Source organism: Sorex fumeus, unplaced genomic scaffold, assembly GCF_029834395.1.
Source record: "Sorex fumeus unplaced genomic scaffold, SorFum_2.1 ptg000187l, whole genome shotgun sequence".
Classification (NCBI taxonomy): domain Eukaryota; kingdom Metazoa; phylum Chordata; class Mammalia; order Eulipotyphla; family Soricidae; genus Sorex; species Sorex fumeus.
Window position 1 is genome coordinate 2,536,940 of NW_026606244.1, and position 24,245 is coordinate 2,561,184.

The window sequence follows — 24,245 nt, forward strand, 5'->3', positions numbered from 1 at the left end:
CCCGTGGTGACCCTCGGATGAGACACAGAGTAGGGGGCGGGGCAGGGAGTCAGGCCCCCCTACCACACACTCACAGGCACAGAGACACACAGCCCTTTGTATCTGGGCCTGGAGCTGCCAGCATCGCTGGAGAGACAGACTGTGGGAACTGCCGGAGGAGGAGACCGGGCGGGACCCTGCACCAAAGGGATGGCCCCGGTGAGTACCGACAGAAATGTGCAGATCCCGTTCCAGAGCCATAGCACAGCGGGGAGAGGGCATCTGTTTGCCTTGCAACGCGGTGGCTGACGCGGCTTCGAGTCCCAGCATCCCATAGGGTCCCCCGAGCACCGCCAGGAGTCATTCCTGAATGCAGAGCTGGGAGGAACCCCTGAGCATCGCTGGGTGTGACCCAAAAAACAACAACAAAAGAAGTGCAGATAGGGGAACAGAGATGGCAGCTGAAGCCTGGAGCCGCAGGAGGAGGGCCAGGGAAAGTGTGGAAGTGTGACCGCAGTGGTCACCCAGGCCCAGGACACCCCGGGGCACTCGGGGTAGCAGTGTCACTGGACCCCCGGCCAGCTCAACCAAGTGAGGGTGCTCAGTTCCCTGTTCCTGGCAGCCCTGCCTCAGCCTCTCTTTGTCGGCCGAGGCTGCCGGGGCCGGCAGCAGTGAACATTGCGTTTGAGGTGTAAGTGCTCCTGCCGGCTGGGTTGGTGTCTGCTCAGGCCTTTTCTCCTGGGATTGGCGGTGACGCTGCTGAGCACTTTGCCCCATCAGGGCAGATGGAGAGGGAGAGAGAGGAAGGTCGATGAGGAGCGATGGGGAACAGAGGGAAGGATGAGAGGAGGGAGGGTCTATGTATGGAATCGCTTCCTCTTCTTCTTCTTTTTTTTTTTTTTTGGCTTTTGGGAGATGCTCAGAAGTGACTCCTGGCATTGCTCACGGGACCCTATGGGATGCCAGGGATCGAACCCGGGTCGGCTGCGTGTTACAGGCCGCACGCTTGCTCTGGCCCTGTTGTTTCCTCTTCTTCCAAAGATAACCGTCTTCTGGGGCTGGAGCGATAGCACAGCAGGGAGGGCCGACCCGGGTTTGATCCCCGGCATCCCGTATGGTCTCCTGAGCACCGCCAGGAGTAACCCCCGAGCATGGCTGGGTGTGACCCCACAGGATTCCCTTTCGCCACAAATGTGGCCCCCACACACAGATTTGGGGGTGTTTTTTGTTGTTTTCTGGGGCGCCACTGCAGCCAGGGCTTGGAGCTTGGAGTCTGAGATGCTGTGGGATTGGTTTAGCCACCGAAGGTCGAATATTTTTGTTCTGTTTTGTTTTCTTCTTCAAATGGAAGCGATTTGGTTGTCAGTTGGTTGTCAGCGGCGGCTGCGTTTGGGGGATGAGTTTCTGGTTCTGCCAAGGGTGACCGAGCCGTCTTGTCAGTTAGCTAGCTCCCGCAGGCTTTTTTAATTTTTTAACCTGAAACTCCCCCTCCAGTCCTGGGGGGAAGGTCTGAAAAGTCACACACACACACACACATGTACACACACAAACACATGTGATCCCTCAGTCTGACTGCACTTGGAGAATAGTCACACACACACACACACACACACACAGCATGTGACCCCCTCAGCCTGACTGCATTTGGAGAATAGTCACACACACACACACACACACACACCACATGTGACCCCCTCAGCCTGACTGCATTTGGAGAATAGTCACACACACACACACACACACACACACACACACCACATGTGACCCCCCTCAACGGGACTGCATTTGGAGAGGGAGCCTCTAAGGAGATGGGAAATTTGCATATTGGAGGCCTGGGGGAGGCTGGGGGGGGGGGGCGGGGAGGGAATTTTGATCCATGACTGCATTGTCTACAGAGCACCATGACTGCATTGTCTACAGAGCACCCGCTGGTGTGGTCCTAAAAACAGATAAAGCAAAAAAACCAAAAAAAAAACAACAACAAAAAAAAAACAAAAAGCGTTGGTGGGGCCAGGCCCTTGCCTGGCTTGTAGAACAGGCCCCATTGAAATTCCCGGCAGCTCATGGAGGTCCTTCCTCTACTCCCCTACATCTGCCCTGACATGGCCAAGAGAGCTCCCTCCCGAGCACAGAGCCCAGAAGACCTCAAGGGTCACATGTGTCGTGTGTGTGTGTGTGTGTGTGTGTGTGTGTGTGTGTCTATTCTCCAAATGCAGTCATGTCGAGGGGTCACGTGTGTGTGTGTGAGAAACTTTTCAGACCTTCCCCCCAGGACTGGAGGGAGACTTGCAGGTTAAAAACATTAAAAAACAAAACAAAACAAAACAAAAAACCCTATCTTGTCTCTGTCTCTGGAAAGGGACTGAGGAGGAGACCAGAGTCGGGGGCGGGCACCCTGCAGGGAGCACCCTCCTCCCTGCCATCCCTTCAGGAATAGCAGGATGCCGATGACTCACTGCAGTAGTAACGCGGGCGGGTTTCTCGTGCACAGGGCAACCTGCTAACGGGCTTCACCCAGCAGCCCAGCAACCAGGCGGCGGGGGGTGGGGGAGGTGGCAGCGTTGGGCAGATGTGACCTGGGTCAAGTTAAGCCTCACACATTCCGCTTGGTTCCAGGGACCCCAGTGGCTTTTTGTCTGCTCACGACAACACTGTCCATGCTAGTCTTGGGAGTTTTTATGTTTTTTTTTCCCCTTTTATATGTGCATGTGTCACATATATGTGTGTGGGGGGGTGGGGAGCAGGGCACACCCCCTCTTGCATGCCAGGCAGGCCCTCTGGGGCCCTGCAGGCCAGCTCCTCAGCCCTCACCATTATTTCTTTCCAATTGTCACTAGAAAATGACAAGGTCGCCGAGAAAAACCCGCTTGAGCACAAAGACCAGGGGCTGCGTTGGGACAGGAGGGTGTGTGTGTGTGTGTGTGTGTGTGTGTGTGTGTGTGTGTGTGTACAGGGGGTGCGTTGGGGCGGGGGGGTGCTAGCGGGAATTCTAAGAGCCCTTGTTCTGGCCAGGGGCGGCTGGAGACTACTCGGCTGTTTCAGAAAATCAACAGCCTCACCAGAGCAGGGGCGGGGGCCGGCCCATGGCGCCGTGAGTGAGTGACCAGCTGCAACCACTTGCCAGCAGGTGCAGCCAGATAAAAGCCGGGAGGGCGAGGGAGGCACGAGGCCCCCAGCGCCCGGCCCGCGGGCAGGAGGCAGGGGGAGAGAGCGGAGGCCGGCCTGGGGGGACCTACGGGGGACTTGGGGTCATCCCTCAAGGAGAGACCAGCTTCCTTTCAAGTGACAGGTGCCCACGCACTCCCACCCCCGGCTGCGAGTGGTGAGTACTGTGTTTTCACTTCATCCCTAATTATCCACGATTGACCTCTGAGGCCGGCCCAGCGGAGGCTTAGTGCGTCTTTGGTTTGGAGGGACCGTTTTCAAGTTCTTCCCCAGAGCAAACGGAGTAGGGAGAAAAAAAAAGACTGAGACGGGCGCCTGCATCTCCCCGGCTGGCTATGCCGTGAACACAATAAGGGGCGTCCGAACCGTCTCCCTAACAGACACACGTAACGTAGGCGCCGCCTGTGGCCAGCCATCAGGGTCTTTTCTCGAAACTTCGGAGGCAGCCGAAGAAACGCAGATGAATCACTGCCACAGGAGAGCGATGAGTCACTCCGAGAGTAACGAGCGAGTTTCTTACGCACTCGCTCAAATGAGTTTTAAGGGGGGAGTAAAAAAATGCCGTGGGATTGGTTTTGCCCCCCGAAGGTCGAATATTTTTGTTCTGTTTTGTTTTGTTCTTCAAATGGAAGCGATTTGGTTGTCAGTTGGTTGTCAGCGGTGGCTGCGTTTGGGGGATGAGTTTCTGCTTCTGCCGAGGGTGACCGAGCCGTCTTGTCAGTTAGCTAGCTCCACCAGGCTTTGCTGGGCCCTGAAGCGGCTTCGTGGTGGGTGGGTGGGTGGGTTAGGATTGTCCGGGCTGCATTTGATGCATTTGGGATCTGGGAGCTCCTGGTGGGCTAAGAGACCCTGTCAGAACTCCTCTTGACTTCTGCCCCTGGTTTCCTGCTCGAAAATGCTCAAGCCAAGCCCCCATCTGTGGTAAGGGGGTCGTTGGGGCGAGTTGTCTCAGCACCCCTTTCCGTCATCCCCGCGGTGGCTGGTTTCAGCCAGGTGTCTTGGTGTTGGCGGGTCCGGCACCACTTGATGGATGAGCGGCCCACAGGCAATTAAGAGCCCTGGAGAGGCCAGAGAGAGCAGAGGGGTGGGGGGAGAGAGGGGGATGACACCCAGTGGGATTCACTGGCCTTGGGAGGGATTTTGTTTGGGGATCCTGACAAAGTTCCTCAAGGTGCCGGGGATATGGATGGAACTCAGCTGTGGGGCAATTGCCTTGCAGGTGTGAGGCCATAAATCCTCAGCACTGTGGAAAAACAAACCAGATCCGAGAATGCAGAGCGCAAACGTACACACACACACACACACACACTCACCCTCACACACACATGCGCGCACACACACACACGCACGCGCCTGCGCTAAGGGTTACTATGGCAACATGAAGGCCGCTGCAGCCCGACACTGAAAAATATCCCCCAGACGCAACCACAGAAATGAGAATAGGCGATGATTTAAGTCTGACCTTTCTGAGTCAGCCCACCTACACGTGGAGGGCTGGGTCGCCGGTGACCAAACCCCCATCCTCCAAGGAGTCACGTCTGCGGGAGTACCGGAGAAGCAGGGAAAATACACACGTGAAGAATGAAGCATATACTAATTAAAACCCAAGCACAACAATGTGTAAATCTACAACTGTACCTCATGGTGTCTCACAAATAAAAATTTAAAAATAAAATGATAAAATAGAAAAAAAAAAAGAATGAAGCATAAATGCAAGCTTCCGAGGTTGAAGAGCAGCCAGGGAAGGTTCTAGATTGGCACTGGAAGCTGCTCCAGAGGGAGCAAAGAGGAGGACTCTGTCCTTTGCAGCTTGACTGTTGTTTTTTTTTTTTTCTTTTTTGGGTCACACCCAGCAATGCTCAGGAGTTACTCCTGGCTCATGCACTCAGGAATCACTCCTGGCAGTGCTCGGGGAACCATATGGGATGCCGGAGATCGAACCCGTGTCAGCCGCGTGCGTGCAGGACAAACATCCTCCCTGCTGTCCCATGGCTCTGACCCCTTTGGCTGTTGCTTTGATGATGACATGAGATGTTTTCTGGGACTTTCCTGGGTGGCTTGTAAGCAAGAAGCGTGTGGTGCTGTGATTTTTCTGGTATTTTATTTTGGGGGGTTGGCAGGACTGAGGGCTTATTACTTCCGGCTCTGCGCTCACTTCTAGCAGGTAACCGTATAGGATGCTTTGGGCTCGAACCCTGGTCAGCCAGGTGCAAGGGAGGCGCCTCCGCCACTGTGTTCTCTGTCTCATCTCTGCTTTTTCGGTGATGTTTATATGGAGCTGTCCAGTTCTAGCACGCACCTGTGCCGGAGGGGGATGGGGGAACTCACAGACCTCCCAGTGATTCTAAGGTCTGGGAGAAAATTCGAAATGTGTGTGGCCAGGAACCTAGCCAAATATGGGAGCAAACCTGAGTAACTCGGGGACCCAATCCAATTTACAGGTGGAAAACACAATCTCTTGCCTTGGTGTGTCAGGTTACACAATGGGAGGTGAGATTTGCAGGAGCCTACACAAGTCAGCATCCAGGAAATCGAGATGCTCAACTTTTTGGGGTCTTATTTTTGGCTTTTTGGGTCCCACCTGGCGATGCTCAGGGTTGACTCCTGGCTCTGCACTCAGGAATCACTCCTGAGTGTTATAATTTAGAATAACATTTGGGAGGGTGGGGGGTGTCACACTTGGCGATGCACAGGGGTTCCTCCTGGCTCTGCACTCAGGAATCACTCCTGGCGGTGCTCGGGGGACCCTATGGGATGCTGGGAATCGAACCCGGATGGGTGGTGTGCAAGGCAAACTCCCTACCTGCTGTACCATTGCTCCGGCCCCTCTTTTATTTGCAGGGGTAAGAGGCATACCCAGAAGTGCTCAAGGCTTACTCCTGGCTTTGTGCTCAGGGATCAATTCTGGTAGGAGCTGGGGGGAATATATGGTGCCAGGGGTTGGCTGTGTGCAAGGCGAACTCATACTTTATCTCATTATACTTTATTACAAAGTATAACACTGTTATCACTGTCCTCCCGCTGTTCATCAATTTGCTCCAGCAGGCACCAGTAACGTCTCCATTGTGAGACTTGTTGTTACTGTTTTTTTGGCTTATTGAATACGCCACAGAAAGCTTGCCAGGCTCTGCTGTGCAGGTGGGATACTCTTGGTAGCTTGCCGGGCTCTCTGAGAGGGGCAGAGGAATCGAACCGGGGTCAGCCACATGCAAGGCCAACGCCTTACCCACTGTGCTATCGCTCCAGCCCTATAAAGTATAAACCCAACTCATTTGACTTTATCTCTGGCCCCAGCTTTAAGGGGAGGGAGAGCTGGCTCGGAGGGTTAGAGCACATGCTTTGCATGTGGGAACCCCGGGTTTGATCCCCAGCACTACATTGTCCCTGAAAATACCACCGGGAGCCCTCTCAACCTCCCTACCCTTCCCCCTCCCCCCAAAAAAAATCTCCACCCAGGGGCTGGAGCAATAGCACAGCGAGTAGGCCGTTTGCCTTGCACGCGGCTGACCCATGTTTAATTCCCACCATCCCCTAGGGTTCCCTGAGCACCACCAGGGGTAATTCCTGAGCACAGAGCCAGAAGTAACCCCTGTGCATCACTGGGAGTGACTCAAAAAGCAAAAAAACAAACAAACAAAAACAAAACAAAACAAAAAAACACCTCTACCCAGATGATGTTGGCTTAGAGCAGTATTCTTCAGCCTGCAGACTGGGGAAAATAGTATTCATGGACCACCAATGGCTAGAACAGAAACAATATTTGTAACGCCGATAGTATTTTATATACTAAACCCAGTATTTCAGAATGACTTTATAGAGGCAGAGGGGTGGCGATGGGAGGGGGACCTGGGGACCCTGGTGCTGGGAAATGTACCCTGGCAGAGGGACGGGTGTTGGAACACGGTATGACTGAAACCCGATCATGAACAGCTTTGTAAGGGTCTATCTCACGGTGGGAAAACAAAAACAAAAACCTTTTAGCTCATGTAATTAGTTTTTATTTATTTATTTATTTATTTAGCTTTTTGAGTCATACCCGGCAATGTACAGGGGTTATTCCTGGCTCTACACTGAGGAGTTACCCCTGGCGGTGCTCAGGGGACCTTATGGGATGCTGGGAATCAAACCTGGGTTGGCCGCGTGCAAGGCAAACGCCCTCCCTGCTGTGCTGTTGCTCCAGCCCCCTGGCTCATGTAATTAGTTTTAAATTGCTGTTTGTTTCTTAGCAGCCACGTGATTTCGGGGAGGTTTTTGGCGGCCCACCGGGTCTCTGGCACACATCAGCACCCAGTCAGCAGGCTGCAGAGCAGGGCTTTAGAGAAGTCGAGAAGACTCTTCCCAGCCTGTGATGCCAGGGCCCCACGTTCTGAAAGCTCTGTTGGAATCACTCTGGTTGGGCCTTCAGTTATAGTTTAGAATAACTTTTTTTTTTTAAGTGGGGGGGGTCACACTTGGCGATGCACATGGGATTACTCCTGGCTCTGCACTCAGGAATTACTCCTAGCAGTGCTTGGGGGACCGTATGGGATGCTGGGAATTGAACCCGGGTCGGCCGCGTGCAAGGCAAACGTGCTCCCCTCTGCGCTGTCGCTCCAGTCCCTAGAATAACTTTTCAGGCAGAAGTTAAGCTTAAGCTTTTTTGTGTGTGTTTTGTTTGCAGCCACACCTGGCTATGCCCAGGGCTGACTCCTGGCTCTGCGCTCAGGATTCACTCCTGGCGGTGCTCAGGGGACCCTAAGGGATCCTGGGGATTGAACCCGGGTTGGCCGTGTGCACGGCAAGCACCCTCCCCTCTGGACTACCTCTCCGGCCCCAGCTTAAGCTTTCATATGTTAGTAAACTGAAGTCTTGAGCTTATGAATGTCTGACGTTCAAAGATTGTGCTTGTTGTTGTTTTCAGTTTAGTTGGGACAACCACCCCCCTGTGCTCAGGGCTCACTTCTGGCAGGGCCCGGGAACTGCATGTGGGGGTGATCCTGGGCGGGCCGTGTGCAAGGCCAGCACCCTGCCCTCTGTGTACTCACTGCTCCAGCCCCTGAAGGCTTCTGCTTTCTAAGGTTGGGGTGATGGAATTCTTAAAAAGTTCAGACTGGAGCGATAGCACAGTGGGAAGGGCGTTTGCCTTGTACGCGGCTGACCCAGGTTCGATTCCCAGCATCCCATAGGGTCCCCTGAGCACCACCAGAAGTGATTCCGGAGTGCGGAGCCAGGAGGAACCCCTGAGCATCACCGGGTGTGACCCAAAAAGCCCTCCCTCCCCGCCCCCTGCCGTCCAAAAAAAAAAAAGTTCAAACTGGATAAGGACACCTTCTTTTTTTTTAAGAAGCCAATTTATTTCAGTTATTTATTTATTTTGGGGTCACACCCAGCAATGCTCAGGGATTACTCCTGGCTTTGGACTCAGGAGTTACTCCTGGCAGTGCTTGAGGGACCATATGGGATGGCGGGGATCGAACCCAGGTTGGCCGTGTGCAAGGCAAACGCCCTCCCCGCTGTGCTATCACTCCGGCCCCCAAGAACACCTTCTTTTGATGGGGTTGGCAGCTGGGATGGAACTGGGGTCAGCCACACACACACTGCAAGCAAGTGCCGACCCTGGGTCACCTTCTCGACAGCTGATTCGTTCAGATATTGATCGAACCCCTTTTTGGGTACCCCTGGAATACAAGAATGGTTTCACAAAGCCCTTGCCCTCAGACCTTGTATTCTAGTCTATTGTTGGTTTCGCTTAACATCTATTAGGGAAATTTACACATATCATATAAAGAGAGACACATAGTAAACAAAGAATTTATTTTGAAAGTAGGAATTAAAAAGCATGATTGGACATTTTAGAATAGGAACAAAACTAGAAAAAGTTAGACCACAGAAAAGAAAGGTAGAGGGTATGGGGGAGTTGGCTTATTTGCCAAACAGCAGAAACAGGCAAAAATCCAGAGTTTCTTTCATGCAAATAAGCATTAAGGAAGAGAGAACAGGAGGGGAGAGGCTTCCAGAACAGTCACAACAAATATTTTAAAATTTACATATGAAACTGTACATAAATGAAAAAAAATAAATTAGACCATTTACAAGAAGTTTTCCTTTAAGGTTACAATATGCTATAACTTAAAAAAAAGATGATTATGAATAAAATTTGTAGCACATCACATAATACATTATTATTATTTTTTTTTACATTATGGACTCAATGTTAGGGGAATTTCAACAGGACAAAACTCAGCCTGGACCAAGAATAATGCAACAGATAGGATAAGGCAATTCAAACTGAAATGGCTTGTGCATTGTCAAAGGAATCCACAAATGTCTAGGGAGGAATGATTTTGGTCAGTTAACTGGGCAGAGTTGAAAAAAAAATGCCATTAAATTCCTTTCAAAGTCGATGCTTTGCTCAAATGAAGAGGGAAAGCAAATAATTCGTATTAAAAATAAAGACCATCCTCACGCTGACTGACATCCTAATTTTCCTTTGTTCTATTCAAGACGGGGGAGATGAGGTTATTGATGTGGGGGCGCTAAGATTTTTTTTTCCCCCTTTATGTCTAAATGCTGCAAATACAAACAGGCTGTTCCGTTGCCCCTGACACGCGGCAAATGGCTGCCAAGCTGTGGTCCCTGCTGACTGCCGAGTCTGGAAACACAGAAATAATCCTGACTATCTGCATGATGTACGTACGCTTTACAGACCACATAAACACTTCGATGTTCTCTTTGAAAGTGGGCTGAACTCTAAGCACTGCAGACGGATGTTAAGAAACAGCCAAAACAACAACAGTCACGGCAGAATCTATCCCCAGGATCTTAAGCGTTGGCTTTTTAAAGCTCCGTTCTTTGAAAAACAACATTCCTCATTAATCCTTTTAAACACGGGGTTTTATGGCAAGTTCAGCAAAATGACAAAATCGGGGGGGAAAAAAAAAGTCTTCTCTACAGAAAGTGCCAGAATGTATGTCAAACATTTTAGACCATTACCTGATATTAAAAAAAAAAAATCCATTTCTTTTCAAACACATAATTCACTTAATGGCTAACCCTGAAAACCCAATTAGAGCCCATTTACCCAGTTCTGCTTGTTTGCTTTCAAGACCAATGTCAGGTCCAATTCATATATTCTCAGATAATCTGAAGGATGAAAGCATCTCACATCTTCAAACATATTTGAAGATTTTAACTTGCAAGTAATAAAAAAAAAATTTTTAACTTTTTTTTGTTTTTTTGGAGGGGGTGGCCCACACCTAGAGGTGCTCAGGGCTTACTCCTACCTCTGTGCTCCAGGATCACTCCTGGTGGGCTAGAGGGGGAGGAGGGAGCAGATGGGATGCCGGGGATTGAACCCAGGTTAGCTGCGTGCAAGGAAAACGCCTTGTCATACTGCATTATAACTCTTGGCCCTGACAAGAGCCATTATAAGAGTTGACCACACTGTCGGTGATATCAGAAACGGAAAGCCTTAATTTTTGTCAGTGATCCAAAAATGAAAAGCTTGAAGAAAAGGGCCACCAGGGGTGTGTGTGTGTGTGTGTGTGTGTGTGTGTGTGTAAATACCCAACACGAGCCTCAGAGATAGGATAGGGGTTAAGGCTCTTGCCCCATTTCTATCCTTGGCACCATGTAATGTGGCTCATCTAAGCACAAATTAAGGTTAAGTCCTGAGCACAGCTAGGTGTGCCCCTGCCCATCCCCCTACCCCCAACAACAACAAAAAAATCTAAAAAAAAAAAACAAAGTCTTTTGTCTTTGGCCCATACCCAGTTGAGTCTTGTTTCAGAGGATGCTCTCGGGCTCCCTTGGATCATACTAATTCAGTAGCATGTTTAGTGGCACGGCTCCTAACTCCTAATTAAGTAGGGTGTTCCTTCCGCACCATGGGAAAGTTGGCGATAACGTCCCAAACGCATCCGGAAACACACACCACGGAAGTACTAGCCAGTATTTTTCACGACCCAGCTGTTAAATCAAGGACCAACCTCTGGGAGCCGTGCGTGTGCTCAGCCTGTGGGTGGTCCAGCTTCTATCCCTGGAAGTGCCCCCCTCCCCCCAAATAAAGGACACATCATTATCTACACATGGATGTACTAGGAAACCCTTCATTCATTCTTTCTCACAAGTGCATCTCCTCGGCCATTCGAGGCATTCTTCATAGAAATGTCCGTTTGATTTGGGGAGAATCCAAATCCCATAGCAATCAATATCTACAAATAAATTGAACGTCGAAGCAAGATGCCAAAATAGCTGGACCCACTGTGAGTCACGCCACGCACGGCCCCCCGACTCCAACATCCGCTTCTCTCAGAACCTGATGGATGGTCCCTGAGTCACGTCCTGCCAACCGAACCTCTCGTTTTGCACAAATGAAGGAGAAAAGAAAATCCGAAGAGGCCAAGCAAAGCCGGAGACCGACTCGATGGGGACTGTCGGGAGGAACAAGGAACTTTCCGACAACGGAAATGGGCTTCAAATCTCTCTAGACTCAAGGAAAGAGGAGGATGGAGCTTTTGTGTCATTTTGATTTCAAGCGGGACTGTTTACGAAAATACTTGAAAGAAGGAAAGCAGGCCGGAGCAATAGCACAGTGGGGAGGGCGTTTGCCTTGCCGACCCGGGTTCGATCCCTGGCATCCCATATGGTCCCCCCGTGCACCGCCAGGAGTAATTCCTGAGTGCAGAGCCAAGAGTGACCCCTGAGCATTGCTGGGTGTGACCCCAAAAAAAGCAAAAAAAAAAACTAAGAAGGAAAGCACTTTTGTCAGGGGCGGGGTATGGGGGTCTTTGCTGATTATTAAGAGGGGGGTCTTTGCTGATTATTACCAGGTTCTAAAGAAAATGTAAGCAAACTACATTCTTCTGCAGGATTAAAATGGGGGAGGGCTCTATAAAACACACTTTTGAGTGAGATTATCCTATTATGAAAGTGCTTTGGCTGACTGACTTCCTCTGCTGTTACGTAGAAGCACATTGAGACATCTTGGGCCATCCCTGACATTTCTTGGCAGACCAGAGTAAGATCGGAATAGCATGTAAACGACTGGTGGCACCGAGCTTCCCGTCTGAGGGTGCGACCTTTAGCCGGCCAGGCAGGAGGTTGGGGAGACACTCTGAGAAGGCAAGAGAACTGCTGGGCACTGGGCGCTGGGGACGGGGGACGAGAACTTTCTCCCTTTCGGCTCCATCTCCGTGCGTACAGAAATGGGCTTTCGGGAGTTGGTACTTAACGACTGCGTTCACACTTGCACATGTCGGTGAGGAAGGCAGGAATTTACAGGGTCCCATATTTGGCAAGTAATCTGCATCTCTTTTCTTTTTTTTTTTTTTTTGCTTTTTGTGTCACACCCGGTGATGCTCAGGGGTTCCTCCTGGCTCTACACTCAGGAATGACTCCTGGAGGTGCTTGGGGGACCCTAGGGAATGCTGGGGATCAAACCCAGATCAGCCATGTGCAAAGCAAATGCCCTACCTGCTGTGCTATCGCTCCAGCTTCAATCTGCATCTCTTGAAGCAAGTGTCCGATGCCACGGCTGCTGCTGGCAAAGGCACCACTGGCCTTTAACGGCCGGATCAGAGCACATCCACGGGGGAAGCCAGTCTACTGATACCTTGTCTTTGGAGAAACGGCTGGGTAGAGAACCCAAAAGCTGTTGGTTTACCTGTCTCTGTTTATCGAAGGCAAGGTTTTTTTTTTGGGGGGGGGAGAGTGGGAGGTGAGAGGAATGATCGAGGTGGTGATGGAACGTTCCAGAACTTGTGCTCTTTATTAAGCTCTGAACAAATTGAACAGGAGAATGTTATTAGGTGGATTTTAAGAATGAAAACGGAAACCCAAAGATTATAAATCAGGAGGGAGAGAAAGAACAAGGGGGGGAGGAGAGGGTGGGTTAGGGTGCTTGTCTGGCATGCAGCCGACCCTGGTTCAATCCCCAGCACCATCAGTTTCCTCAAGCAGAGCTGGGTGTGACCCAAACCGCCACCCCCTAACCCCCCCTCCCCCAAGATCCTACTATTTGCATAGATGTCAAAGAAGCAAGGGTGGTTTTTGTCAGATCCTGTTAACACTGGCATCTGGGAGTTTGATCAGTTTAAGGTAGATGACATTTAAGCAGTACAGTCCTCCAATCTGTTTACATGATGATAAAAATTCATTTTGGGACTCACTTCCAAGAGTGTCAGGACAAAGGAGGTCTGAGCGACAGTGCCACGGGAAGGAGCTGGCTCGTACACCGCCTCAAACCCAGACCTATCCCCTGCATCCCCCGTGGGTCCGCCCGCCTGGAGGAATTCCTGAGTGAGGAGAAGGCAGAAGCCAGGCATTTGGGTGTGGCCCCCCAAACCAAACACCTCAAGAATGTCTGGACATGGGGCTGGAGCAAGAGCACAGCGGGAGGGCAGGAGGGCGTTTGCCTTGCACGCGGCCGACCCGGGTTCGATTCCCAGCAGCCCATAGGGATCCCTGAGCACCGCCAGGAGTAATTCCTGAGTGCATGAGCCAGGAGTAAACCCTGTGCATCACCGGGTGTGACCCAAAAAGAAAAAAAAAAAGAATGTCTGGGCACTGGACCCATACTGGGAGAGACAGTACACTGGGGGTTACTCTGTGTGTGTGTGTGTGTGTGTGTGTGTGTGTGTGGTGGGGGTGGACATAATACAGAGATCATGGTGGAAGGGAGTGGACGGTCTGGTGGAGGACATGGCGATAGACCGTGTTGTGTGTGAAATCCCGTGTCCACGGGGATTCAAACCAAACCCCACTGGGCCTCAAATAAAACTTAGAGCCTGATGAAAAAGGGTACCACTACGACGATGCAGCCGAAGGCGTTTGAGGTGTGTGTGTGGGGGGAAGGGGGCAGTTCAGAGGGCCACAAGGGTATGTTCGGCACCAGAGCCCAGATACCATCCTGGCACGTCTGGTCCTCTGATCATCCTGGGGGTGGGTGGTGGGGCGGCTGTGCACCCCACCCTCAAAAAATACACTTTTGGAATGATGAGAAACAGCTTGTCTGTACAAAATAATACACAAGGTCCTTTCTGTAATCAAAACATTTCCCCCCACCCCTATTTTCTCTAAAACAAGCATCCTTTTTTTAGAAGGATAACTGGGAATCAAACCCGGGTTGACTGCGTGCAAGGCAAATGCCCTCCGCGCCGTCCAATCTCTCCAGCTCCTGCCAAGCATCCTTTAAAGAGTCCATGTTCATCAGCTTTCTGTGTCTGACTATCCTTTGGGGGTGCGGGTTGTGGGCAGGCCTGGAGTGTGCTTCCAGGTGACTTCAAGTTCGAGCTGGGGGAGGGGTGCAGGCCTGGTGCACGCCCCCCTTCATCCCTCCCCTGCCCCCCGGCAGTGCGCTGGGGACCAGGCAGAGTTCCTGCATACAAAAGACCTGGGCAGTCAAAGGACAAGTGCAGAAAAGAAAACGAAAAGCAAAAGCCTTTCAGCCAACAGTTCGAGAATTTCACTGTCCAGCAGTCACCGCTGCCCGGACATGGCTCCTGAGAAGAAAGAAGGGGCTGATTGGGCTCTCCCGGGAACTGGGGGGCTGGCGGCGGCGGGTGTGTGTGTGTGTGTGTGCGTGTGCGCGCGCGCGCACACACACGGGGCCCGGCAGTGGGACACTTTCCTCGCAGGAGGAAGGCCCTGGGATCACCACCGAGAAAGTAACAAAACTCCACCCCCTCCCCCCCCAAAAAAAAATCCACAAAAAGGGCAAAATGACTTGTAAATCAACTTTTTATACTGGTGACGTGATAAATCTGACACTAGGGGATTGAGGCATCCTGGTCTGGACCAAAATATCTGTGTTTCCTAAGATTTTTTTCTTCCTGACCCGAACTACGGCAGCTCACATTTTGTGATTTTTTTTTTGGGGGGGGGCAGCGGGTGGGGAGGGGGGCCGCCGGTTACTCCTGGCTCAGGTCTAGCTGGGGGGAGGGGTCACCCTTGATCCCGTAATTCCAGGGATCAAATTGGGGTCTCCTGCAGGCCAAGCGGAGTCCAGTTCCCTAAGCTCCCCGCAGGGCCCTTCTGCTTTCCGTGTGCATTTTGGGGGAGCGCCCAGTGGTGGCAGGGCCCATCTCAGGCCTTCAGCATTCAGGGCACATGCCTGGCCCCCTGTGTTCTCTCTCTCTCCAGCGGTCCACTTTTTACCCTCCTGGATTGTTCCTCCTGGGAAGTGACAATCGCTCTAGGGCTCACATTTTGTATCTACCAGACAGCACTTGTTGAAGGACATGAAGAGCTTTGAGGCGTTATATGCAAGGAGGCTAGATGCCACCTGCTCACCAGGACACACTTAGCGGGAGTTTCCTGAGGCAACATTGTTGATGGCCAACAATGGAGTCTTGGCCGTCCTGATCCCGTGTTTTAATACTCCAGTCATTTTATTTTTAAATTTATTTGCTTTTTTTGGGGTCACACCCGGCGATGCTCAGGGGTTACTCCTGGCTCTGCACTCAGGAATTACTGCTGGTGGTGCTCGGGGGACCCTATGGGATGCTGGGAATCGAACCCAGGTCGGCCGCGTGCAAGGCAAACGTCCTACCTGCAGTGCTCCAGCCCACTCCAGTAATTTTAGATTATACACGAGAAAAGCACTAACCGTAGTGAGACGGTTGTTCACTTCCGCCTCCAAGGAGAACAGTATGAATTTTAGTTCCCAACGAGCACAAAATAGCACAGGTCATCTGGTCATTCTCTTAAAATGGCAGCTCTAAACCTCTGTTACAGTACAACTTGTCAAGGACACACAATTGGAAATTACGACTATTCAAAAATAATCGCTGCACAGATGCCCAGCTAAACAAATTTCAAATGAATTGAGCGTATGGCTTTTGGCTAATATACCAAGCAACGACAATGAAAACATGAACGTAAAAGCCTGGTCTTGGTAATTTTTTTTCCCCTCCAATAAAGTGACAGTCCAGAACTCAAGCCCCCGCTCCTGTACTCTTTCAGCTAAATTCATATGTCCATGTCTTTAGATAAAACTAAGTATCTGAGCACAGAATTTGAGTTCAAGGAGAAAAGTCTATATGGAGCACCTCGGATAAGCAACAGGAAGTTGCCCCTGGCTGAGCGGGGCTGTGTTCTGTAGACACGTTTCTCTAATACTTCTTTCCTCCTCGATTGTAAACAGTTGGGAAGCAGATCCAGTTTTTGTGAGATTTTTTAAAGAGACAAATTGCTTCTCAAGCCTTTTTATTCCCCAAACAATACGCCTTGAATAATCTGGCTGAATTGTTGGGCCTCCAATATACGACTGCCAATGTAAAACTTAGAAAAGTGTAGGACATTTTAATAACTTTTTTTTTTGGCTTTTTGGGTCACACTCGGTGATGCTCAGGGGTTCTTCCTGGCTCTACACTCAGGAATCCCTCCTGGCACACCCTATGGGATGCTGGGGATCGAACTCAAGTCGGCCGCGTGCAAAGTGCCCTCCCCGCTGTGCGATCGCTCTGGCCCCAGCTTCTCAAACGGTTCCATGACCCAAGATGGAGGCATTCTGGAACTCTCTGGTTTTACAACCGGAATGTAGTGAACAATGACCCTTGTGAGGTTCTTCAATATTGCCTCAGGCTCACAGAATGTCACAGCACATCATCTTTGGGATATCCATAACATGTCTATGATAAATGTGATTTTTTTTTCTCCATAATACAATAACATCTGTAGTCTGAACAGGCTTGGCCTAACTGAAGAGAAATAACTTAAGTTTGGGCCTGAGTTAAATATGGCAGAGAAAGAACCCGGGACCCTCCCGATGCACTCAGGACCATATTCTAGTAGAATATGCTTCCTAAGGGCTGAGGGTCTGGCTCGGCGCAGAGCACCTGCCTTGGATGCTCAAGGCTCTGGGTTCAACCCTCAGAACCAGGAAGGGACTGGGGGGGAGAGAATAATCTAAGCATCTCATTGAGTGGACTTTTAAATAAGCCAAAATTGTTTTTTTTTTAAAAAAAAAAATCTCACAATGCATTCTCTCTCTCTGGAAAGTGCAATGTTTCCACATGTGTGTATTTTCTAGAATTCCATTTTATTTTATTTTTTTTGCTTTTTGGGTCACACCCGGCGATGCACAGGGGTTACTCCTGGCTCTGGACTCAGGAATTACCCCCGGCGGTGCTCAGGGGACCATATGGGATGCTGGGAATTGAACCCGGGTCAGCCGCGTGCAAGGCAAACGCCCTACCCGCTGTGCTATTGCTCCAGCCCCTAGAATTCCATTTTCAATTAGGATACTTAACGTCGTGTGAAGGAACCGTGGCCTTTCGGAAAAGTTGCACACTTAAAAGAGTGAGAAAAGATCACATACACGTGCTCTTGGCGAGGTGAGAGGAAAGCTATAATAGTAATATTGCCTTCACGCTTCTAAAAAAAAAAAATCACATAAACACGATCATCTTTGTTTGATTGCCATTTTCATGAAGCTTTCCTCGGGGCGGGATACCATCTGTTCCTGAGTGACCGTTACTCACGGAGAACAGACGTGGGACAAATACTCAGAAATCAATCGTTCTCATGAACTTAAAAAAAGACTCTTAGAAGATTTGTTTAGCGTACAGTACTGAAATGCTGGCTACGGGAAATACATAGAAAACCTTCCGGAGAGGAAACTGCGCCATCAGAGGCCGTATTGCATCGAAGGGGTTCGGCTCTGAGCGCACGCACGCCTCGGGGGAAGCATCTCGGGCAGAGAGACTCCACGGTACAGTGCTCTCTCCGAGCATGGCGGGTTAGCAGCTTACCATTCGGACATTGTAAAAAATCAATCACTCTTTTTTTGTTTTTAATCCTTTGGTTCCCAGTGACAAATAATGCGGTTGTGACGCCCCTGGCTGTCACTTCCTCTTGAGCCGGATCTAGCAGCAGAAGTCGGATGCTTCAGCTGAAATTCGGCAGTCCGAGAAGGGCACCCACTGCTCCAAAGTAGCCCTGCGTGAGGTTGAAAGAACGATTAATGTGGTAGCATCTTGGGACTGGAGCCATGGCACAGCGGGGAGGGCGTTTGCCTTGCAGGTGGCCGGCCCGGGTTCGATTCCCAGCATCTCATAGGGTCCCCCCCAAGCACCAGCAGGACTAATCCCCGAGTGCAGAGCCAGGAGTCACCCCTGTGCATCGCTGGGTGTAACCCAAAAAGACAAAACAAGACAAAGCAAAACACAACCAGGGCTACATCTCTGAAATTAGGTGAACGCAACCCATCGCTATAAAAGCACATTTATGTGACCAATCTATTTTCACTTATTGTTTTGGGGGGGTGGTCACACCTGGCAAAGCTCAGGGGTACATTACTTTGGGCTCTGTTCTCAGGAACCACTCCTGGTACGTCCCCGAGATGCCCTGGGATGCCAGGGAACGAACTCAGGTTTCCTGTCTGTGCAGCAAGCGCCCTCCCTGCTAGGCTCTCTCCAGCCCCTATTTATTTATGTATTTATTTATTATTTTCTTTTTTGGGTCACACTTGGCAATGCACAGGGGTGACTCCTGGCTCTGCACTGAGGAAATACTCCTGGCGGTGCTCGGGGGGACACTATGGGATGCCGGGAATTGAACCCGGGTCAGCCGTAGCACTATAGCACTGTCGCTCCCATTATTCATCGATTTGCCCGAGCGGGCACCAGTCATGTCTCACTGTGAGACTTGTTACTGCTTCTGGCATATCGAATACGCCACGGGGAGCTTGCCAGGCTCTGCCGGGTGGGCAGAATACTCCCAGTAGCTTGCCGGGCTCTCCGAGAGGGCCGGAGGAATCGAATCCAGGTCGGCCGCGTGCAAGGCAGAGGCCCTACCTGCTGTGCTATCGCTCCAGCCCTGCACCTCTTTATTTTTAAATACCATTTTGGGAGTCTGAAAGGGCGCTCGGTGGGCTGAGAGCATCTCTGTATGTGGGAGGGCGGGGCCCCATCCCTGACCCCGTATGCATCTGGTCCCTTAAGCACCCACCAGGTGTGACCCCCCAGACTGAGCGAGGAGTGGTACTGTTTTCTTAAACTACACCTTAGGGATATACATTTGGGGGTGTGTGTTTGGACTACCAGGGATGGGGGTGGGGTGTGGCTTGGGGCCCTGCAGTGCTCAGCCCTTGGAGGCATCTCTGCAGCCCGGGACACGGTCTGTACACGCGGCTTTCAGACCTACAGCATCTGGGGCTGCTGGGGAATTCCGGGGCCCTCACCCCTCTGGTTTGCCTGTGCCATGGCTCTGGTCCAGGTAGCGGCCAGGACGGCACCGGCAGTTGGTAAGGAAACGGCTCATCTGGAGGGAGCAAGTGTCTCCATAGTGCTACCGGGGGTCGTGGACTCTGCTTCCTCTCCTGAGGAGGGCGCTAAGTTTGTTCGTTTGATTGGTTGGTTTCATTTTTTTAAATTTTTGTTGTTGCAGTGCTGGAGCGATAGTACAGCGGGTAGGGCATTTGCCTTGTACACGGCCAACCCGGGTTCGATTCCTCCGTCCCTCTCGGAGAGCCCAGCAAGCTACCGAGAGTATCCCGCCCACATGGCAGAGCCTGGCAAGCTCCGCACGACGTATTCGATATGCCAGTAACAAGTCTCACAATGGAGACATTACTAGGCCCGCTAGAGCAAATCAATGAACAATGGGAGGACAGTGACCGTGACAGTTGTTGCAGTGCTCAGGGCTTAGTCTTGGTGTAGGGCTCAGGATCACTCCCCGGCGGGCTCAGGGGACCCTATGGGGTGGTGGGGATCAAACCCAGGCTGGCTGCAAGGCGAGCATTCTACCCGCTGTCCTCTCGCTCCAGGCCCTGAGATTCCCTTCTTCATGGGACGCCTGCCAGGCCAAAGGCATCCCGGTTCCCCCAACGGAAAGTCAGAGGGTATACATTTATTTTGGGGAGGGAATCAGAGGGGCTCAAGCAGGAACTGGGGTCCCGGGGGCCAGCCCCACTGCTACTCAGAGGGGCCTTGCAGTCAGCTTGGGTGCACACCCAGAGTCCGGCGCTATCTTCTCGGTCCCCAGGGGTCAACGTAGGAGGCCAAGTGTAATTTTATTTATTTATTATTATTCATTTGGGCTGGAGCGATAGCACAGCGGGTAGGGCGTTCGCCTTACAAGCGGCCAACATGGCCGACCCGAGTTCAATTCCTCCGCCCCTCTCGGAGAGCCCGGCAAGCTACCGAGTATTCGATATGCCAGACACAGTAACAACAAAGACGTTACTGGGCCCGCTCGAGCAAATCGACGATCAACGGGAGGGCCTTTACCTTTATTATTATTCATTTATTTTTTCTTTTCGGGTCATACCCGGTAATGCACAGGGGTTACACCTGGCTCTGCTCTCAGGGATCACTCCTGGCGGTTCTCAGGGGACCCTGTGGGATGCTGGGAATCGAATCTGGGTCAGCTGCGCAACGCAAACACCCTCCCCGCTGGACTATCGGTCCAGCCCTGCAAGTGCAATCTTTTTGTTTGTTTGTTTGGTTTTTGGGTCACACCCAGTGATACACAGGGGTTCCTCCTGGCTCTGCACTCAGGAATTACTCCTGGCGGTGCTCAGGGGACCATACGGGATGCTGGGAATCGAACCCGGGTTGGCCGCGTGCAAGGCAAACGCCCTACCCGCTGTGCTATCGCTCCAGCCCCTGCAAGTGTAATTTTATAAGCACAGTACAGGCAGGTTTGCACGTGGGAACCCTGGGTTCGATCACCAGCTCTGCATGATTCCCGAACATCATCAGATGTGCCCACCCACCCACCCACCCACCCACCCTTATCCCCAAGGCGCCTCCACATAAAGGCTCGCTGTTAAAAATGCGCAAGACAGTTTTTCTCTTGCCGTACCTCATGCTCCAGAAACAGGGCTTTGAGCTGGCCTTTTGACCAGTAATCCAGTGCGTAGGCCAGAAGTTTCATGGAGAGCGTGTTGACCCGTAAGAAGTTCCCCACGAAGACAACTCTGTTTATTTTCTAAAAAGAGAAGAACCAAGGAAGTGATTTTTAAAAGGAGCAACTTACAAACTCTCCACTTGAGAATGCAAGTACCGCCAAAGTTTTGGTGGGTTTTTTTTGGGGGGGGAGGGGAGTGGTTTGGGGTGGGATTGGAGGGGGCTAAAGTCAAGGCAAGGGTTGAGGGTGTGTGACTCCGGGTCTTATTGTATTCCTGGCATAGACCTTTATAATGCCACGGCTGAGAACTCGTTTCAGAAGTGATCGTTACATGTTCACTAGAATAAGCACGGACCCAGGCGACTGAAGCAATAGCATGGCGGGGAAGGTGTGTGCCTTGCATGCGGCTGACCCGGGTTCAATTCCCAACATCCCACAGGGTCCCCCGAGCACCGCCAGGACTGATCCCTGAGTGCAGAGCCAGGAGGAACCTCTGTGCATCACCGGGTATAACCCAAAAAGCAAAAAAAATAATAATAACAAGAAAAATAAAAGAACACACCACAAGGCAGGGATGCGGTTCTGAGGGTCGAGCATGCATCCAGGAGTCAGCCCTGCACATCGCCGGGTGTGACCCCAAAAGAACAAAAGACCAAGGGGAAAAAAACCATATCCCAGTGGAGATGGAGTAAGGCTGAGTGCTGAGCTTTGGGGTGGTCCTGAGCTAGTGATGTGGGTGGCCAGTCCATTGGGTGTTGGCTGTACCTAGGGGAGGAGGGCGGGGATACAGGGCAACTCCCCGTACTTTCCACACCACTTTACGGTGAATCTAAACCTGTTCTCGGTCCAGTTCACGTTAGCGCTGAAGAGACCTACCACCAGGCAGGTTTGGGTCTGACATGGCAACGGTCAGTCCCTTAAGCCCTGCTGGTCCCCGCCCCCCCAAAAAAAAGGAGCTGGAGCGATAGCACAACGGGTAGGGCGTTCGCCTTACAAGCGGCCAACATGGCCGACCCAGGTTCGATTCCTCCGCCCCTCTCGGAGAGCCCGGCAAGCTACCGAGAGTATTCGATATGCCAGACACAGTAACAACAAAGTCTCCAATGGAGACGTTACTGGGCCCGCTCGAGCAAATCGACGATCAACGGGAGGGCCTTTACCTTTACCTTTATGTAAAAAAAAAAAAATCAAATGTTCTAGGACATGATTGAGAGGGTCGAAGAGAGAACACAGGGACCAAGGCGCCTCACTTGCACCCACATAACTCCAGTTCGAATCCCGTATGGACCCCAAGCACCGCCAGGAGTGGGGGGCACGGGGAGGGGGGTCCCTGTCTGGAGCAGATCCAGTGAGCGCCCCTGAGCACAGAGCTGGGAGGGGCCAAACCCAACTCCCAGCCCTGCCAAGAACAAAACTAGCACTGTCCTCCCGTTGTTCATCGATTTGCTCGAGCAGGCACCAGTAACGTCTCACAACAAATAGTGAGACTTGTTGTTACTGTTTTTGGCATATCAAATACGTCACAGGTAGCTTGCCAGGCTTTGCCATGCGGGCAGGATACTTGCGGGAGCTTGCCGAGCTCTCCGAGAGGGACGGAGGAATTGAACCCAGATCGGCCGCGTGCAAAGCAAATGCCCTACCCGCTGTGCTATTGCTCCAGCCCCAAGAACAAAAAAAATAATATTATATGTGTGTATATATATACATATATTTAAATTGAAGGGCCAGGGAGATATTTCCAAGGGCTGAAGAGAGCCTATGCCTTGCACATGGAGACCCCACGTACAATCCCGGGCATCACCTGGTCCCCTAAATGGGGCCCCCTTAGCACTGCGGGGTCAGGGAATTACAGCAGTGACAGGAGTGGTCTTGCCCACCCCCCTCAAAGAAATTATTTACCCGGAGGATGAAACCAGGTCTCTGCACAGCTGGTGTCTCTGCCGGAACATTGCTTCTCCTGCCTCCCTCCCCGGGTCTAGGCGTCCAGTCTTTGCCATGCAAGGGCCTGGCATGTCACTGCTAACACCCTCTGGTCTAGCCTCAGTTTGTTTTTATTTAGGGGCCCTGGGCAGTGGTGCTGGCAGACCCTGTGGTTCAGGGGACGAAACCCAGGCCCACCCAAACGCCAGCCATGCGCTCAGCCCATGGAACTACTGCTCTGAATCTGCTTTTATTCTTATCCTTTAAAAATTTGCTTTTTGGGAGAGGGGAGGGGCGGTCAGCAGGGAGGGCATTTGCCTTACACATGGCCGACTCGGGTTTGAACCCCGGTACCCCATATGGTCCCCTGAACACCGCCAGGAGTAAACCCTGAGCACTGTCAGGTGTGATCCCCCCCCCAAAGTAAAAATTAAAAGCAACAGCTTCTCGGGGGCCAGAGCTATAGAAGAGCGCTTGTCTTGCTCATGACTGGTCCTGGATTGATCCCCGGCATCCCATAGGGTCCCCTGAGCACTGCCAGGAGTAATTTCTGAGTTCAGAGCCAGGAGTCCGCGCTGAGAACATTGCAGGATGTGACCCAAAACTCCACCCCACCCCCAGCCCTTCAAAAACATTTCCAGAGTCAGAGAGAGAAAGTAGAGCAGGTAAGACACCTGCCTTGCACCCAGCTGGCCTGGATTGGACCCCTGGCATCCCATAGGGTGCCCTGAGCGAAGTCCAAGCCAGGGACGTGCTGCCTTCCTTAACAGATCCCAAGCGCTGGTGCTGCAATGAAGGAACAACGAACCCTTCCTTTAAAAAGCAAACTTCGGGGCTGGAGCGATAGCACAGCAGGGAGGGCCATGGCCTTGCACGCGGCCAACCTGGGTTCGATTCCCAGCATCCCAGAGGGTGCCCCGAGCACCGCCAGGAGTGCAATTCCTGAGTGCATGAGCCAGGAGTAACCCCGCCGGGTGGAACCCAAAAAGCAAATTAAAAATAAATAAATAAAGCGAACTTCCTTTGGGCCCAGGTGATACCATCAAGAGCTAAAAGCAGGCTTGCCTTCACGCATTAATATCCCAGGGGGGCATATTAATATCACCAGGTGTGACCCCAGCCCCCCAAACTCAACGATGCCAACTTTCCGAGTCGCTGAAAGGGTTTGACATGCATGAAAATCCACAGGCACATAAATCTATTCACAGGAAGGCACAGACCCTTCCCCCCACCCCTCCTGGTAAAGGCGTTTCTGAGCGCCTGCCCCGGTCCGCGGTGACGACAGCTCCCAGTGCCTTCATAGCCCTGTACAATGCTGCTTGATCCATATGCAACAAGGCAGCACTGTA

General features: G+C 51.6%; 1 protein-coding gene across 1 annotated transcript in view; it reads right to left on the reverse strand.

The window, feature by feature from the left end:
- Positions 1–15,657: 15,657 nt before the first annotated feature.
- PANK3 (pantothenate kinase 3) overlaps positions 15,658–24,245 on the reverse strand; it is a 29,923-nt gene continuing 21,335 nt past the window's right edge. Inside the window, exons 6-7 of the mRNA XM_056107970.1 lie at positions 20,932–21,057; positions 15,658–18,063 (exon numbers count right to left, since the gene is read on the reverse strand). Coding sequence (XP_055963945.1) covers positions 18,013–18,063; positions 20,932–21,057 — 177 coding nt within the window. The 3' untranslated portion in view covers positions 15,658–18,012. The remainder of the gene's footprint in view (positions 18,064–20,931; positions 21,058–24,245) is intronic.